Raw genomic sequence first — 15539 nt, forward strand, 5'->3', positions numbered from 1 at the left:
CTCCCCCAGGGATGCCCAGTGCCATCCCTGTATCCCGGCCCCGGGGGTGGGAAAAGGGACCCAAGGACACAGTCTAGCAGGGTAAAGCAGGGCTAGGAGGGATGGCAAGGGAAGAAATGTCTGTCTTCTCTCTAAATGAGTTGGGAGAGGGCAGGGTGGGGAGGAAATAACTCTCTAACTACACTGCCTGTTGCCTGCTTGGTCCTGCTTGGATTGAGCAGCTCTGTCCCAGTAACCTTCCCTGCCCTGGGCTCTGGCCACCACCTCCTGGAAAGGGCCCACCGAAACTGTTTGGGGACACCTTGCCCTGGGCTAACCCTGCCCCTTGCCTGGGAGGGGGTCAGGGCTGGGTGCACTGGTCTGCGGGGGACCCCTCCTGTGCTGGAGACTGGGTAACAATTTAATTTCCTAGTCTACACAGATGAGAAAGATGGAGAGCTGCAAGGGATGGGATGGGGGAGATACCACCCTTCAGGGGTAGCTCTGGAAGGGGAAGACATCTCTGATGCCTCTAGTCTTGGGATCTCTGGAAATGCCAGCGTGGTCAAGGTACCCAGGCAGGGGGCTGTGGGGCAGCAGCAGGAGAGGGGAGAATCTCCAGCCCCAGCCTTGTGTTTTCCTGGGGGTTGGTTGACTGGGAGGTTCCTTACTTCTTTGGTTTCCTGGGAGAAATATCAATGGCAGGGCCGGGCGCTGGCATGTCCATGGGGAACATGTCCACCCACATCTCCAGGCGACCCTGCAAGGTTGGAGAGATGCAGTCAGCTCCCCTGGTCCCTTCTTTCCCCGCCTCCAGCAGTGTCCCCTCCCAGCTCCTCTTGCCCATCAACATCAGCCTGGCTGTGTCAGATGTGGAGCAGGGCCTGCCACGCTGAACCCTACCAGATGTGGAGCAGAGCAGGGTTCCCCCGCGCCACGAGACCTTTTCCACCCCCTGCAGAAGTGTCTCGTGGCATGGCGTGGTGCCAGGGTGCACGGGCGTGGGGAGTCAGGGGGCCATGGGACTTGGGGGTAGGACATGGATGCAGGCTGGAGCAGGAGAAGTGCTGAAGATTTAGTCTGTGGGTGACTGTTAAGGGCCGTTGAGGCCCAAGTGCCACACTTGGCAGGACGCTTCTCCCGCCTCTGCTGCCCACAACAAGGTGGGTTACAGCTGGTGTGACCAGCTGCCGCCTCTGCTCCCTGCTCGGAGGCTCTGCCGCGCTGCCTCCGCTTCTGCTCTGGGCCTTTGAGGACCTGCTCGATGCCTGGCTTGTCGGGGTTCAGCAGCGGACGCGTCTCCACGTGCTCGGGGACCAGTTTGCAGCCTGCCCGAGGGATGTCGTCCCAGTGGCGCAGCACGGTCAGGGCCAGGTGCTCGTCTGTCTGCCTTTTCTGACCTGTGGGGGCAAAGAGAGGGCTGAGACACCCCAGGGACAGCAAAAAACCCTATTCCTACCCCAAGGGAGCAGAACTGCCCACTCACTACTCTTGTCCATTTCCTTGCATACGCTTCAGCCAACTCTTCCTAACTCCTTGCTTTTTCCTCTCTCTAAGCCTAGTAGTCACTTACAGAAGGTCCAGGTCCCCTGCCAGTCTGCATTTTCCCAGGCTGAACAAGCTCCGTATCTGCTGACCATGTTCTCCTCCTTTTCTGCACCCCTCCTGGCCTGCCTTCACCTTCCTTGAGCACATGTGAGTGCTTTGGGACACCACTGTTGTTTGGGGATGCAGCTACATGGAGAATGGCTTCCTAAACCCTAGAAGGGCCAGGGTGGGCTGTCTTTATTGCTCCTTGGTGATACACTTCCAGGAGGAAGTTTTCAACAGCAGCTTTAGTGATGCTTTGCCACGAATGCCCGTGAGAGCTCTCTGAGAGCAACCCACTGGCCTGGGTGGTCTATAAGACTCTAACTGGTCACATACTGCAAGGTCTGTTTAAGGTGGTGGATGGAGACTGATTGCAGTGCTAATTTGGGGTGATGGGGCCACTAAATCTGTCTCCAATCCCGGATGATGAGGGGACACCCCAAACCCCTGCTCCCCTCCACAACCTTCATCCCATGAAGCAGGTACCATTTTCATCCTCAATCTCCGTGGGGCCGGTGAAGACCCTGTTGGCAACTTTCACTCTTCCTCCTGGCCCAAAGTGTGGCCCATCCACCTTGCCCTCTTTGCACAGCTTGGACAGGATTTGGGAGGGCTTCATGGGGTCACGCCAGGTGTTATAACCGTATCTGTGAATAGGAGGCCAAGGTCAGTGAAGTAGTAGCAAGATTTGGAGGAAAAAGTGATTTTGTTCCCCTCTGCCAGCAAAACAAATGCTGCTGCCATGACGGACCCGGGATTCACAGAGAGAGGATCTGAGGCAGCAAATGTGAAACTGCAGAGCAGACTAGGTGCCTCTGTGCCCCCACCTTACACTTTGCTAACATCCTTCCACCCCAGCCACTTTTCTCTGTGCTGACTCAGACCTGAAATTCCCAACACACCCCACTTGACTCCTGATGCTCAGCACTGCTGTGTTGGTCCTGCTGCTATTTCAGCTCTGGCCTCACCCCTCTACCCAGTCCCACCAGTGCCCCTCAGTCCCTTCCTCCCTGCCTTGGGCTCCTTACAACCCGCTCCACTGCTGTCCTGCTGTGCTGGTCACAAAACCTGTCTTAAGAGTGAGGGTGCAGCACAGAGTCCCCCATCAGCAGGCAATCAAGGAGGGAGGTTCCTGCAAGAGATCTAGGTTTGGTGTGGAAGAGGAGACCAGGCATGGGTCCAGGCAGAAGGCTGGGCAGAGAAAGCTTTGCTCGTACATGGAGTAAGACTGTGACACCCCACAAGTAGCTCGGTGCTTGCTGTAGTAGCGGTTCTCCAGATCAATCTTGGTCTCCCCAATGAGGTCGTCAGTCCCCACCAAGTCCCAGTCGTACACTGCCACTGTCAACATGGACTCCATGGGGAAGGTGGCCTCGATGTCGAAGGATCTAGGCCAGAGGAAAGTAGGGGAGGGGAAAGAGAAAAGCAGTTGAAGGGTTTGGCTGCTACTCAAGACAGACACATGGGTGAGGTGGGCCTGCTCCAGCCTGTGGACAGGTGTCTAATTTGCATCTACCACCGCAGGACATTCGAGGTAGGAAGTTCAACTAAATCTCTGTGTGGGCTGTTTCACATCCAGCAGCTGTAGGCAGGAGGTGGCACAGGGTGATTGACCTGAATGTCTCAAAATCCCTGAAACTAAGTTTGTGTGTCACTGGAGAGCCAGGCCACACCCTCACTGGAGTTCAGGCCTAATGATTCCTAAAGTAGGTACTTAATCTTGATCAGCTGTGGATGTCTCTTGAACACCCTTTACCATATTGACCACGCTGCTTGGCAAAGAAGGACAGACAGCCTAAATGAGGATGCCTACACTGCTTGCAAGGAAAGTTCTGTGTGATGAGTCCCATCTGTTGAGCCCAAGCAGCAGCTGTGGGATGGCTAGGGTGCAGGTCCAAGGGCTGGCAAGCTTGGCTCAGGCTTAGCTCACCACTTCCAGATGCAGACAGGTAACAGGGCTGGGGCAACTCACTTTCCAAAGACAGGGTTCAACTGCTTGGAGATATAGTTCTCCTTGTCTTTGATGTCCGTCTTCCCCAGCTTGATGGCAATATAGGGGTCAGCTTTCCCATTGATGTCAGCTGGGTGAAGGTCCGTGGCCTGTATAGAACAGAGGAGATGATAGATCAGTGCTGTCCACAGCAGCAAAAAATTCAGGGACAGCCCTGCTCTCCATCCCTGAGACCATCTGGCCTTGCCTGGCCACAGGCACGTGGCTAAGCTCTTTGGTCCTCCTAAATAGAGTGGCTTGGTTTAAACTGGGGTTAAATCCTGCCTTGTGTTAATTCCTGTCCTGGTTTGGGGATGGGTTGGGGCTGGCTGTGTCCCCTCAGAGAGAAATAATTGCAGTCTCCTTTGGCATCTCTCATCAGTGGAAAGAAACAGGCTCCTCTAAAGAAAGACTCAGAGCAACAACCTGACCACAATACCAAGATGACCTCCCCCTTCCCCTCTTGTTCTCTTCACTCACTACATTAGGGACAAGGGTGTCTGGCTTCTCCCCATAAAGGGGGTGAGTATCCCCAAACTCTCCAGTACCAACATCCACCATGGCACACAACAGCAGATGCCCATGGCAGGGCACATCCAGCCAGCCCTGGCTGGTGCTGATGCTGACCAGGCTGGTGTCTACTATTGCAGCCTCAATCTGATGGTGATGGCTGGGACACTTGTCACCCCACCAGGCAATGGGTCACAGCACTGGACGGAGAACCAGGCTGGTGGGAAATGTGGCCTGAAGTTGGTTGCATTTGTAAAACACTGGGACAAGGTGGTGACAAAGAGCAGCCCAGGTGCTTCCGGTAGGACTGAGAGGTCTCTCAGTGCCTGGCTCCAGTACCTCACTCACAGGCTTGGGGACACAAGGATGAGTAGTTTAGGGCTCAGGAAAAGACTTTTTCCAGAGCACACTCCATAGCAGTGCACATTCAAGGAGGTGCCATGACCTTCAGCTGGATCTACTAGACCCTGCCAGCTCCTGTTCTGCTCTGCGGTGAAGCATCACGGAGGTGTCATGGCTGTGGAAAGAACCAGCACCTCACTGTCTGGGCCGATCCAAATTATTCACTTAAGCACTGGGACAGACCCGCTGGTCCATCCCACGTACCAGAAGAGAGGTCTCTGGATCTGGCAGGAGCTTGGGTCTGTCTTGCTCCCAGTGCTTGGAGCACACAGCTATGGAGACAACATTCAAGGTCCCATCAATGAGCTGCTTCAGTCCTCATGCTGTGTCCTTGGCCTCGATGCCCTGAGAGCTCAAAACCAACATCCCTACAGCTTTGGGACCAGCTCCTGGGTGCGTGCCGTGGAAGGGAGTGCAGGATCACGTCTTACCGCACCACACAGTCACACTCACCCGCACGATATAGACTCGGACCAGCACATTGATGGGGTCGTTGCTGGGGATCCCCTGGAACATGCCGAAGTTGGGGTCGTATCCTGGCTCCTTGGTGATATCATCAGGGAGCGGCACTTTGTAGACACACATGGAGCCCTGGTGTGAGGGAGTGCATGGCCTGATGAGAGTCCTGCTGCCTGGGGGTCAGAGGAAGCAGACCCATCCCAAACCACCCTTCCTGAGGACCCAGTTAATACCCTTGTTTCTAGCCACATCCTGAAGCAGAGAGGCCAGATCTGGAAAACTCCTTCACCACACAAGCACCTCTTCAGGGGTTACAACCACAAGCAGAGAAATTGGACAAAGGGAAGGAAGCCTGGAGAGGGATCAGGCTAGCAAGGAGCTCATGGACAGGGATTTCAAAGAACAAAAACTCACAGGAGGACAAAAGCAATGGGAATAAAAGGGTTGACAAGGGATGGACTGGAAAATCTGGGAACTACCACATAAAACACTGCTGATTTCTATGCTCCCGAAGCGTCTGATCCTGGCTAAAGTGGGGAACTGCCAGCTCATCTCCTCTGCTAAGCAAACAAAGGGCAAAACTGTCATCGAGAGGCTTCATCTGGCCAGGACCACACCCTCAAAAGGGTTCTTGCCCAAGAATCTTATAGCTGACATGTGCTCCTACACTGTCTGGGGACTGGCAATGGTACAACATGGCCATGAGCCCAGGTGACTGGTATTGGTGAAAAGTTGTTCAGCGATAACACAGGGCATGACTTATTTCCACAGTGGGCAAGAAAGAGGAGCTGCTTTTCCCTTGGCCTTCTGTAAGAATCATCAAGGATCTGTGTGCCTGCAGATCACCACCTCTGCAGATGTGCTGTCTGATTTCTGCGGCCGTCCTTGGAGGCTTTCCCTCCCTGCAAGGTGCCTGCAGCTGGGTCAACGTAAATTGGTTTCTGTAGCATCCAATCCCTTCTTTCTAAACCAGCTTCAGCTGAGAAACCTGTTGGCCAGAGCTCCCCAAGCTGCCCCTGCCCTGGCCCAACTCAGCAACCAAACTCACTTTGAACCTCCCCACTATTCGCTCCTCTTCTGTTGCATTGTCATCGTTGTCCCCAATCTTCCCACGAAGCAGGTTGAAGGTGTGCAGCCAGTCCTCAAAGTTATCAAATTCTGTTTCCAGCTCTTTGTTGAAGACCTGAGATGACAGAAAGTTAAAGGAGGGGAATTAGGTAAAAAAAAAAAAAGTGAGGAAGAGATATGGTGACTGCCTGAGGCAACTCAAGAGAGAATATGGACTCCTCAACTCCCAGTGCCCAATTCTCTAGCAAGAGAAAGGATCTCCAGGGTCATTGGGTTGGATCTTGATGCCACAAGAACCTCCCCAAACCAATAACATACAAGAGGAAGGCTCAGCTGAATGGCTGAGGTGGCTGTGCAAGACCCAGGTTCAAACCCAGCATCACAGACTACATTAATCCTAATGAACACCATGGGCCAGCACAATGAACCAGAGCCCTGAGGCCTGGCCAGAAAACTCTCCCCTCCAGCCAGGGCACATCCAAGCTGCCCCAAGGACGATCCTATCCCAGGGCAACACCTTCTCTGTAAAGTGTGTTACCTCTGACTTCTTCAAACTATAGAGAGAAGCCAAGGCACATCTCACCTGGGGTTAGATACCCCTTGATAGGCAAGGTGCCTCATGCAGGGTTGATCCACCCTGCTCTGATCTCCAGGTGGCTGGGACTGCCACCCTGCCAGACTCTCAGCAGGCAGGGTCTCCTCCTCCCCAGCCAACACGCACCTTCAGTTCGTCAATCTTCTGCTTCTTGTTCTTCTCGGGAAGCTCAGGGACTGCCTGTTGTTTCTTTTTCTTATCGTCTTTGGGAGCCTTGGACTTCTCCTTGTTCTTCGCCTGACCCTTGGAGCCTTTCATGGGAGAGTCATCAAGTTTGATTTCTGAGTCCAAGGGGAGCAGCGGGGTGGGAGGAGATGGAAATGAGGATGAGGAACGGTGGAGGAGACAGGGAGGGGACACTTGATCAAAGTCCTTCAAACAGGAGAACCATGAAAGCTGGAAGCTGCTACTGCCTGCAACTCCCACCCCAGCCCTCTCCTGTCTTTCCTTGACTCTGGCCACTGCTGCCCAGGTCACAGCGTCTCCAGGAGCCCAGAGGTCTCTGTGCAGGGAACTTCCAGAGCTGACCTGGACAGAAGTAATTTGGAGGACTACAAAACATGGACAGAGTGCTAGGCTCTGGCTAGCTTCACCAGCAATGAGAAGACCCGGTCCTGCCCACAGCATCTCCTTTTCTTCCTTCTACTGGAGACTTTTCCTGCTGTATGCAGTCCGGAGAATAAAATTCCAGCTTAGGTATCACAGAGGGGACAGTGAATGATGCTCAGCACCAGAGCGCAGGCTTGCTGCCCTTAAAGAAGTGCTGCCCATGACCAGCTGCAACAACACGTTGTTAGGGGCTGTATTCAGAGCAAGCACCAGCCAGGGACATCAACCACCCTGGGAACAGGCTGCCTGGAAAGACATGTTCAAAGAAAATACCTCCCACCCCTCTACAATCCCCGTCCCTCGCTGCCTCTGCCAGCTTTCCAGGCTGCTGGGCAATGCAGATGGGGACAGAGAGATGACAAAGACTTAATGTGGAAGAGGAAAGGAGGAAGGAATGGGAGTGCCAAGGGGAAATGGATCCTTCTCAGAAGACAGAAAGAAAACAATGGGGGACACAAGACACCCCCCAGAAAGTCCAGGAAGAAGCTGCTCAAAGTTGTCTCTGAGCTCAGCAAGACCCAGCCTCACCTTTCTCGTCATATGAAGACTAGCTTCCAAAAGAAACCGGGCTCTGTATTTTTCTCAGCTAATGGATTTTGCATTGCCTGGGCATGACAGCAACTTGCTGTCGTGAGGGGACATGGGACATTAGAGAGCATGGGTGAAAGTCCTCAGGGAAAGCCCTGCAAGCCTCACTGGTGGGACTGGCAAGGAGCCTCCAGGCCGCAACTAGACAAAGTCACCCTTGGCCAACATGTTCCAGCCCACCTGTATTCTTGGCCCCCACCACATGTGTACAAAATTTGTCTCACTCAACTTTAGACATCTGCAACACCCCATCTGAGCTACAGACCCCCTGACTTCCTTCAGAGAAAACGCATTTAGGGCACGATTCGTCTTATTGTAACATAGTATTGAAAATAGTTCAGAGAACTTGCCCTAAAAGCATGTGTTTTTCTTCCCTGCCTGTGCTAGAACAGCAGACAAGGAGGCCTCCACATGCAGGTAAAAGCACTCAGATTAGAAGAATCCCAGACCTTTTGTCTGGTTGAATCTTCCCTTGCAAAACTGGAGCAAAATAAAGAAAATATTTTTAAGCCTCCTGCAAAACGAGGATGGGAAACTCCATGAAGGTGATCTAGAAGTAGTTGGCATGCTCAGATTTCAAGCACACAGTCCTGTAGCTAGCACAGCCAAAGTGACGGGACTTTTAATGATGTATTGAGTTGAGATTGCACAAAAACATCCTCAGACAATAACACGGATCCTGGTCACTAGTCTGTATCACATAGCCTTCCTCTAAGCCCTGATTTGAATTCACCTGGTGTGTTAACCCAACACAGCCCACACCAGGCTTGGGTTCACAAAACCAGATCCTGCACAGGGATATACAACAGGTTTGAACATCTGGGTTGGCAGAAAAGCAGCGGCAGGCGCCAAAAGGGATGCCCAGGCACCAAAAGGAGCCCTGGTCCAACTTTCCCTACCATGCTCCCTCTCTCATTTGTAACCTGCTTACCCTCTGCAATCTCCATTTCTTCCTTCTCCTCTGCTTCTGCTGCGGCTGCTTCCTGCTGCCGGAGTTGCTGGGGGAGAAAGGAAGCAAACAGGGAGTGGGTGCTTGTGCCGAGGTCTCTGTGCTCACTGGAGGTGCCTAACTCAGGGTCACAGCTCGCTCTTCCCATCGGAGCCCCCAGAGAGGTTCTGGCAGCGCTGGAGAAATCAAAGTTGCTGAGCGCAGCCTGCAGCACTGATCTGTTAAATACCCGGGTCTGAGTACAAAGCAGTCACAAAATGCACTCAAGGAAGAGGAATCCTGCTCAGCTCTGCCGGGTAAAAAATAAAGCCTTGCTGACTGTCAGGCAAGGTTAGCAAGGAAATCAGCCCAGCCCCAAGCCTTTGGAAGTAGCTGGAAATAAGTGAGACCTTGCAGGCAGGAAACAAAATTTTCTTCTTCCCCTCTACATATACCCCTCCTACATACACCCACCTCCTTCATAGTCTCAATTGAAGCAAAATACTTGGACCACCAGTCCAGCATGCTCTCATCCGGCTCCTCCTCTTCTACTTCCTCTTCTTCTCCTCCTCCTCCTCCTTTCTTCTTCTTTTTCTTTTTCTCCTTCTCTTCCTCAGTCTGCAGGGACAAGGGAAGCACAGCCAGAGAAGAAAAGGGATCAGATGAAAGCAAAATGCCTCGTGAAGTGCAAAGGTGGTGGGTGAAGCACCCGAGAAGGCAAAACCCTCCAGGCTGGGTGGCCTCATTGGCATTTTCCCCCTTTTACAGCCGCAGACATTGAGGCACAGAGCAGCAAAACAAGATGCCCACGGCTCCAGAGAGACACTGTCTCAGAGCCCCGAGACATCCCCACCTTTCCATCATCCCTTTCATCCAAGTGCTTCCCAGGATGCAGCTCCTGAATCTTACACGCTAGCAACCCTCCCCCTGCCCAGCAAAGTACCCTGGGCCCACTCAGAGGTGCGACAAAGCCTTTTCCAGTTGTGGTGGGAATAATCAGCATCTCTCCCACAGCATCCTATCTACCCTGCTCCTCCTGGAACAGCTGGGCTGAGAAGTGCTGGCCCAGAAATGCTTCCCAATCTGCAGGAACCAGGCCACTGCCGTATCTAGTGATGAGACAACACCACGCTGCCTCTGCCTTGGGATGAAGGGGTGCTTGTCCCCGCCTATCTTGGGGTTGGTGAGGATGCATGGTCCATTGAAAGCCACACAGAAGGGTAGGATGGGGTGTGGAGGGTTGGGAGCAGGGATGAAGAGCAGATCCATCACTCACCACATCCACCTTCACCACTGCGTCGGAGTTCTGCGGCCGAGGGGTGGAAGGGAACAGGGAGAGGGAGAGCGGGTTAGCAGCGCAGCCTCAGCTGAATGCACACACACACACACTGGCACACGCAAGTCACTGACAGCTTCCCAGGGATGGAGGAACCCAATGCCTTGGATGAAGAGCCCTGGCTGGGAAAGCTCTGCATACGGGGGAGATGTTTGCCGTGATGCACCAACCCATCTCCATGTTGGAGACGTTTCTCTCGCTCCCTGGTAAGGGAGAAACACAGGCCCTGGCAGTGAGGGGTTGGGTCTGGAAAAACACCTTGGCCTTCAGCATGTTAACGCCTTTCTGCTCCCTTGGAGCTTTTCTTGTCTGTCTAGGAAGGTCTGCAAGCTACTGTGGTAGGTTTCAGGAAGCATGTGGGTGCTGGGGCGTTCGAGATACATCCATGCAACCCTCCCCCCCGTAGCTCCTCCCATATGGAGTTGTGTGAGCAGATGTATATGATACAGCTTTTTGTGCACATACAAGGAACTCTGCATGTATGAATGCACCAGGAACCTTGTGGGGTGTGTGTATGTATCTGTACACGTGTGCTTGTGAGCTTGGTATGTGCCATAGCCTTCCTGTAAATGCACACGTGTGAGGGGCCATGCATATTTGGAGCCCACAACATGCCTGTAGGCATGTATGACCTGTGCTGCTTGTCTGGGGGGTTGTGCGTGCGTGTTACTGCAAAGGGCTTCCTGAAAAAGAAATCTGTTTCTTTTTGTGGAGGGAGCTCTGGGTATGAGAAGCAGTTGAAATTCCTGTTCTGGGCAAGAAAATGTCAGTGTGTGAACAAAGCCTGATGCCTCTGGGACACGTTGCCTGTCCAATGCATACAGTGCCAAATTTTCGAGGCATACACAACAGGTCTGAAGAGCTTTGGTCACCTCAGATGGACTCTTTGTGCCCGGACCAGCTCTGCGCATCTCTTGTGTCCTGTTTGGCTCAGACCTGCTGTACAGCAGTTGTGCAGTGACACCGTGCTCACCACCCCTCTGGACTGCCAAACAGGCATTTCAAAGAGCTGAACGGGTATTTCAGGGAGCCGATGTAGGCATCTGAGTGTCTCAGAGCTCTTGTAAAAAGGAAAAATTATCAGGGAAATCTGCGTGACCCTGGGTGCTTGCAGAGGCTGCACAGTGTGCAGCCCTTTGAAAGGGCAGGATCGCTGCAGCTGTGGGGGTGGGGAATTTATCAGCGAATCCCAGACTGGTTTGGGTGGGAAGGGACCTTAAAGACCATTTAGTTCCAACCCTCTGCCATGGGCAGGGACACCTTCCACTTGCCCAGGTTGCCCAAAGCCCCGTCCAACCTGGCCTTGAACCCTTCCAGGGAGGGGGCAGCCACAGCTTCTCTGGGCAACCTGTGCCAGGGCCTCACCCCCCTCACAGGGAAGAATTCCTGCCTTAGATCTCATCTAAATCTCCCCTCTTTCAGTTTAAAACCATTCCCCCATGTTCTATCCCTCCCCCCTGATCAAGAGTCCCTCCCCCCTTTCCTGTAGCCCCTTTCAGTCCTGGCAGGCCGCTCTAAGGTCTCCCCGGAGCCTTCTCTTCTCCAGCTGAACCCCCCCAACTCTCTCAGCCTGTCCTCACAGGGGGGTGCTCCAGCCCCCCGAGCATCTTCGTGGCCTCCTCTGGCCCCGCTCAAGGAGGTCCATGTCCTTCTGATATTGGTGCCCCACAGCTGAATGTAGTACAGAGTTTCTGATGGGCCACTTGTGCCTGTGTTGGTCACAGATAGGGACAGGGTTGTGTTTGTGGATGCTCATTGCATACATAAAGCTGTCTATTTTGCCTAGCCCAGGACAGTCCTTTCTGGGCAGCAAGCACCAGCTAATTTCAGGGAGGACAGAAAGAGGTCAATTTGCAGGACTGACAATGACCCAAGCATCAGGATCAACCATGACAATGACCCAAGCATCCAGGCATCAGCCCAACTCCATGTTCAGCAGGAGAAGGCAGCCTCTATTTGGGTGGAATCCCTCAAAGACTGGCAATTCAGTGAGGAAAGAGATGCTGAAGTGGTGCTGACATACAGATACTCACAGCTTCCAGCTTCACCATAGTCTCCATCTTCTTGATGGGAACCTCAGGTTCCATATTGACAACGATCTCCCCTGTGGGGCGAGAGTGATGGGCCCCGTTGGCCATTGCCAGATAGCCGTTGAGGTGTTTAGCTGGACAGAGGACAGAGGACGAGAAAGAACAAGAGAGAAGGACAGTGTAGAGGAGAAACTGAGAGCTCAGGTGAGATCCTAAAGATTCACCACCTTGCTCAGAGAAGAGCAGAGGATATGAGCATAGACCCTTACAGCATGATTAAATAACCCTTCCATAGCAAAGGAAAGCAGATGATGAGAAATGATTTTTTTTTTTTTTTCCACCTGCACCAGCGTCCAGAGGAGAAGAGGCAGAGAAGATGCTTGCCCTGAAAGAATCACCTGGCATGGAGACAACCACAGGTCTAGACCTCTGGCTGGAACCAGGGATGGCCCCCAGACCTCCTGTCTCTGCCCAACCAAGAGTACACCTTCACTCCCACCAAGGACTGGGAGGAGATAAGCGATTCCTGTGGCTCACCAAGCCCTCAGCTGCTGTGCTGGTTGCAGGGAAAGTGGGTTTGTGATGTGTTTTGCTGTGGGGAATTCTCTGGTCCTGATAGTTGGGGTGGTGGTTGGGATTGAGAGGGTGGCCCCCCCCAGTCCCAATGTAGCTTTGTAGTCTTTACTCAAAGCAGCAGCAGGCATAGAGCATGGCAAATTCATCTCCCAGTCTTGAGGAGCATTTGGGGAGTCTGGAGCCATAAAGCTGCAGGGATGTCAGAGGTGAACCAGCCTTTCTTGTCTTACAGGTATCAGGGGGAGCACGCAGTTACCACAGTGAGACCCACAGATCAAAAACATCAACGGGGAATCACAGTTTCACCCTGTGCCTTCTCACCCCCTTGACCCAAACCCTGAAGCATTATTTGCTCAACCAACAAGCAGGCAATGTCCCGTAGTCCTTACAACCCATCTCCCTCTTTTCCATGCCCCCCAGTTGCATGCCATGGCCCACCAATGACCCATACCAGCCAGGCCCCCATGGCCCAAGCCTGATACCTGTCATATTCCAGTGCTGGGCTTTCTTATCGGGTGGGCGGTAGATGAACTTTCGGAGGGAGCTGACAGCGTGGGACCCCACCAGCGTGTAACGCCCGAAAGCCCGGCAGTCCACCACCCGGATGTTGAGGGGTGGATGGAGCAACTCATTCTCAGGGAGGTCCTGGGAAGCAAAGATGTGCTGGTTATCAAGGGCTGGGTGTGGGCTGTGGGATGTCTACTTTGGTGGTGGAAAGGCCAGTAGGGACTAAACCAGGGATTGTGTTGGAGGAAGAGGTGTAGAGCAGCTCCAGCAAAGCGTGGCTTGGGAGCCCTCAGAGAAAGGCCATCGCCAGCTGGGATGGTGCTCACGTCCTCCATCGCTGAGGGGAAACTGAAGCAAGGGGCTAGGAGCCATGGTCTGGGCTCCAGAAAATCTGGGTTTCAGTTGAGGGCTCAGGGAGAAGAGGAAACACTCACCACTTCGAACCACTTGACCAAAGTGCTGAAATTGGGGTTTTTCTTGTAGTTCTGGATAAGGGCTGACTGGACCCCCTTCCCAGCACACTCAATGTCCACACGGGGCCGGTCCACCTGGGCCAGGTTCACTCTCTTCAGATCCCTGAGCCCCCAGAACAAGATCTAGGGCAGGAGGAGGAGAAGGAAGAACATAAATGTGAGAGGGACTGCCCCTGGCTGGAGCCAGGCTTGAGTCAAAGGAGTTGGTTCTCCATATCCCCCAGGAGCAGGGACCCTGCTGCAGATGTCATTGCCTGGGCAGTGGTGGGTCCCAGAGGTACCTTCTCCTCCTCCATGTGGCTGAGGGCTGCAGCACAGTCTTGCTCTGACACCCCACATCATCCACCCCACGCCTGATCTGCAGCAGCCTAAGACCTCCAACCTGCTGCCCTCAACACTCCCTTTTCTGTCTGTCTCTCTTTCTCACCTTTTTCTGCCGTGGGACACTGTAGAGCAGGACCAGACCGGCTTTGTCCATCCACAGTGACTCTTGAGTCAGCACTGGCATCATTTTGTCAAAATGATATTGGTATCACGGGGGAAACTTCTCTCTCCCTTCTTAGGATAACAGACTGCCACCATGACTAAAAGTTCCCCTAAACTGAGATTTTTTTGCCTCCTGATTCCCCACAGCTGTATTCACCTTGCACATCAGACAAATACAATTTATTTAACCAGATGCAAATGTCTGGAATACCAGGAGCTGGCATCCCTGCAGAGACCTGGACATCTGGTCAGCAGCATCTCACCTGAGCGGAGATACCTACGACTGTGCACCGAACGTCACCGGCTGCATTGCCTGGATCACCATCGTCTACCAAGACAACCAAGGGAGAGGGACCCTGCTTGGACGCATCACCCTTCAGATATCTACAGATACATGAGAGGCATCCTGCCCTCGATGCCCGAGATTGGTGGGATGCAGCTTACCTGACCTGGGGGGCTGCTTTGGGTGGAGATGTATTACATGTGTCTAACCTGCATCATGTCTCAGCCCAAGAGCTGTTTATTTGCTATGGTGCTCACATTTAAGACAGCAAGAAGTGATCCAGTTGCCTGTTCTTTTGGGCTGCTGCAGCCCTTCTCCCTCTGCAGCCCGTACAGACAGATCCTTGCAGTGCAGACATCTGGTCTTGGTGCCCAGCTAATCATCAGAGCCTCAAAGATCCCTCCTGAACTTCACACACTCATGGACAGGCTCTCCTGACCCACACAACACTAAAATCTGGTGCTCCAAGGTAATTACCTCCACTCTGTATTTACTCAGCACTGGACGAATCCCCAGTGGCACTGGCAGGATGGGGCCCCGGTCCATGTCTGTGGGGCCATCAATTGGGGGCAGGTCTGACTTGCCCCCAGGGCCAATCTGGAAGAGATGCAGCATGGATTAGGATCTGCTGGGAAGGAGGTTTTTTGTCCATCTCAGCTGTAAGTGGCACACCATGGTCTCGTGCATCGGGTCTGTGTTGTCTCTGAGGGTGCAGGAGCCACAGGGGTTGCTGAGCACCCACCCAACTGTACTGTGCTTTGGGAAGGTGCTGGGCAGGGTTGTGCTTCCACACAGGAGAGAGCAGTAGCAAAGCAAACTTCTCAGCCCACCAATGTTCCCCAACCCCAGGGCTGTTCCTTTTCTTCTTGCAGGGAGTTGCCTCTGCCTGGGGTGGGCGTGAAGAGATGCAGAAATGGCCCAAGAGCTCAGCCCAGGAGCAAATACAAAGGTTTCAGTGTATGGGAAAAGAGGCACAGAAGTGGGAGAGTTTAACTCTGCCACCGTCACAGACTACAAGGCTCAAATTTCACCATGTTCTTGGGATGCTGCTATGAATTCACCCTCCTTTTTCCTGAAACCTTCAAACTGGCATCTCCAAGAACACCAGGACTCCTACTGGCATCTCCAAT

General features: G+C 53.3%; 1 protein-coding gene across 1 annotated transcript in view; it reads right to left on the bottom strand.

Moving 5' to 3' along the window:
• OTOF (otoferlin) overlaps nt 1-15539 on the bottom strand; it is a 111258-nt gene that overhangs the window by 5925 nt on the left and 89794 nt on the right. Inside the window, exons 27-41 of the mRNA XM_074861233.1 lie at nt 14887-15006; nt 13602-13763; nt 13143-13305; nt 12088-12218; nt 9995-10024; nt 9193-9336; nt 8722-8788; nt 6720-6844; nt 5979-6113; nt 4925-5062; nt 3542-3669; nt 2787-2957; nt 2056-2216; nt 1237-1379; nt 651-739 (exon numbers count right to left, since the gene is read on the bottom strand). Of these exons, the coding sequence (XP_074717334.1) occupies nt 651-739; nt 1237-1379; nt 2056-2216; nt 2787-2957; nt 3542-3669; nt 4925-5062; nt 5979-6113; nt 6720-6844; nt 8722-8788; nt 9193-9336; nt 9995-10024; nt 12088-12218; nt 13143-13305; nt 13602-13763; nt 14887-15006 (1907 nt within the window). The remainder of the gene's footprint in view (nt 1-650; nt 740-1236; nt 1380-2055; nt 2217-2786; nt 2958-3541; nt 3670-4924; nt 5063-5978; nt 6114-6719; nt 6845-8721; nt 8789-9192; nt 9337-9994; nt 10025-12087; nt 12219-13142; nt 13306-13601; nt 13764-14886; nt 15007-15539) is intronic.

This window comes from Strix uralensis, chromosome 3 (genome assembly GCF_047716275.1).
Source record: "Strix uralensis isolate ZFMK-TIS-50842 chromosome 3, bStrUra1, whole genome shotgun sequence".
Taxonomy (NCBI): Eukaryota; Metazoa; Chordata; class Aves; order Strigiformes; family Strigidae; genus Strix; species Strix uralensis.